This window comes from Fragaria vesca, linkage group LG5 (genome assembly GCF_000184155.1).
Source record: "Fragaria vesca subsp. vesca linkage group LG5, FraVesHawaii_1.0, whole genome shotgun sequence".
In the NCBI taxonomy this organism is placed as follows: domain Eukaryota; kingdom Viridiplantae; phylum Streptophyta; class Magnoliopsida; order Rosales; family Rosaceae; genus Fragaria; species Fragaria vesca.
Genome location: NC_020495.1, coordinates 26,604,762 through 26,606,623, shown reverse-complemented (window position 1 = coordinate 26,606,623; position 1,862 = coordinate 26,604,762). Strand labels below are relative to the sequence as shown.

At 39.7% G+C, this 1,862-nt stretch overlaps 1 protein-coding gene across 1 annotated transcript in view; it reads right to left on the bottom strand.

Annotated features, from left to right (window-relative positions):
• LOC101292904 overlaps positions 1-525 on the bottom strand; it is a 1,969-nt gene extending 1,444 nt beyond the window's left edge. The window contains exon 1 of the mRNA XM_004300541.1: positions 193-525. Within this exon, the coding sequence (XP_004300589.1) occupies positions 193-390 (198 nt within the window). The 5' untranslated portion in view covers positions 391-525. The remainder of the gene's footprint in view (positions 1-192) is intronic.
• Between the last annotated feature and the right edge of the window lie 1,337 nt (positions 526-1,862).

Genomic DNA, 1,862 nt, shown 5'->3' with positions numbered 1-1,862 from the left:
AAAAAAAAAAGACAAAAAGAAGAAGACCCAGGCATGAAAATGATCGTTCTTAGCAAATCAAGCTACCCAAACCAAGAATCATTAATCAATCAATCAAATACATACAACCCACAAACAATTTTGTAGGTAATCGACCTTTTACTCAATCCCAGATCGAAAAAAAAAAGTAGAGAGGGGAGGAGGAGATCGAACCTGAAGTCGGTGAGGCGAAGCAATGAGAGGAGGAATTTCGCACCTGGAGCAGTGGTGAGACGAGGAGTGAGAGAGGCGATGAATTTCCCACTTGGAGTAAAGAGCGCTTCTCGATCGTTCTCTACCGCGAGCTTGAGTAGTCCCCCCAATTTTGGGGCCGCTCCGTAAGAAGGTGTGGAGAGGACACGGGGCTTTCATAAGCTCATTTAATTGAGTCCCTCTATCCCCCAAACGCAGGACTGGTCTTAATTTCTTACGTAATTTAGTCCAATCCCAACCAGTCCCACGCACCAAACGCCCCCAAGTCTCCAACTCTGGTGTTGTATATATTACTCGCCCGTTCTTTAATCTGTGTCTAATTTACAATATACTAATTCTGAGTTGGGGAAAATACTGTTCATTTACTGTAGCAGTGGGCCTCAGATCTTTCTTCTGCCATTTATCCCAATCAGCCCAAAACTGTTTTTGGTCCAAAACAAATGCCGACTCATTTAAATGCTCGAAATCAAAGTCAACTCTGAAATCCTTCCCTTCCTCATCTTGACTTGATGAAGTGTAAATCGACGAGAAACAAATACTCAAATCCATAACCAGAGTCAAGCCGCCTGAATTCCAAGTGTAAGAGGTACTTCCACAACCGCCTCAAGCCGTCCAATAACACATGGACTGCTATGTTCAGGAAGCAGCAAAAGACGGTGCGTCTTCTTCTTCTTCTTCAATCTTTGCTTTTGATTTATGTGGATTCGATTGATTTGATTTGATTTGATTTGATGGAGTTTTGATAGTGTGTGTGGCTGTATGGTTGCTGTAGGACTCTGCTCAAGAGTCTGTGAAGAAAAAGCGCCGCTCCACCAAGAAGACTTACTCGAGGTCCGTTGTTGGCGCAGCTCCTGAGGTTGAAGATTCAGGTTGGTCAGTTCATCTTCCACTCATTTTCGTTTTCATTTTACAGTGTGAATTTGCTAATATAATAGAGAAGAGACCATTGGATTTGATTGAATTGATTAATTGAATTTGTTAGTTGGAAAATTCCGTCTAAAAAGAGCTCATGTTTAATTCATCTACTAACAGCCTTTATAAACAATGTCTATATCTCTTATGGTAAATGAGCTCATGTTTATTCTTAATTGTATATTTGAATTTCAGTGATTTAGTTACAATCATACAAGCAATGCAGTCCCATGTTCATGCACATATGAATATGATAACTTTGTGTTTGGTCGGGGATATAAATTCAATATGCACATGTATACACACAAATAACGAATTTGAAAATTTTCAGGCAGCATTCATTGGTTTGAAACCATTTCCTGTAAAGTAATGGATATGAACTACAAGGGGTTGTATATATAAAGAATTAGATGATTTCCAAGGTAGTCTGACCTAAATTTCAATGTGCCAGACCAACTTTAAAATTGACTTCACATTTCAATTCCACGGTTTAGTCTTTGAGAATCGACTTCAATTTTTAATGCTTAATGTGTATATTTTTAGATATTGGCTGAATAGAGCAAAGGGTCTCTGATCTCATTTAAGAGAGGAAGAACAAGGAAGGGGAAGAGCAAGAAGAAGACCCATCTCCATAAAGGTTTAGGAGCAAAACCCTTGCTCCCCAAAACATGATTTCACTGCTCAAATACTGGTGGCACAAGGCATATCCACACTGCTAC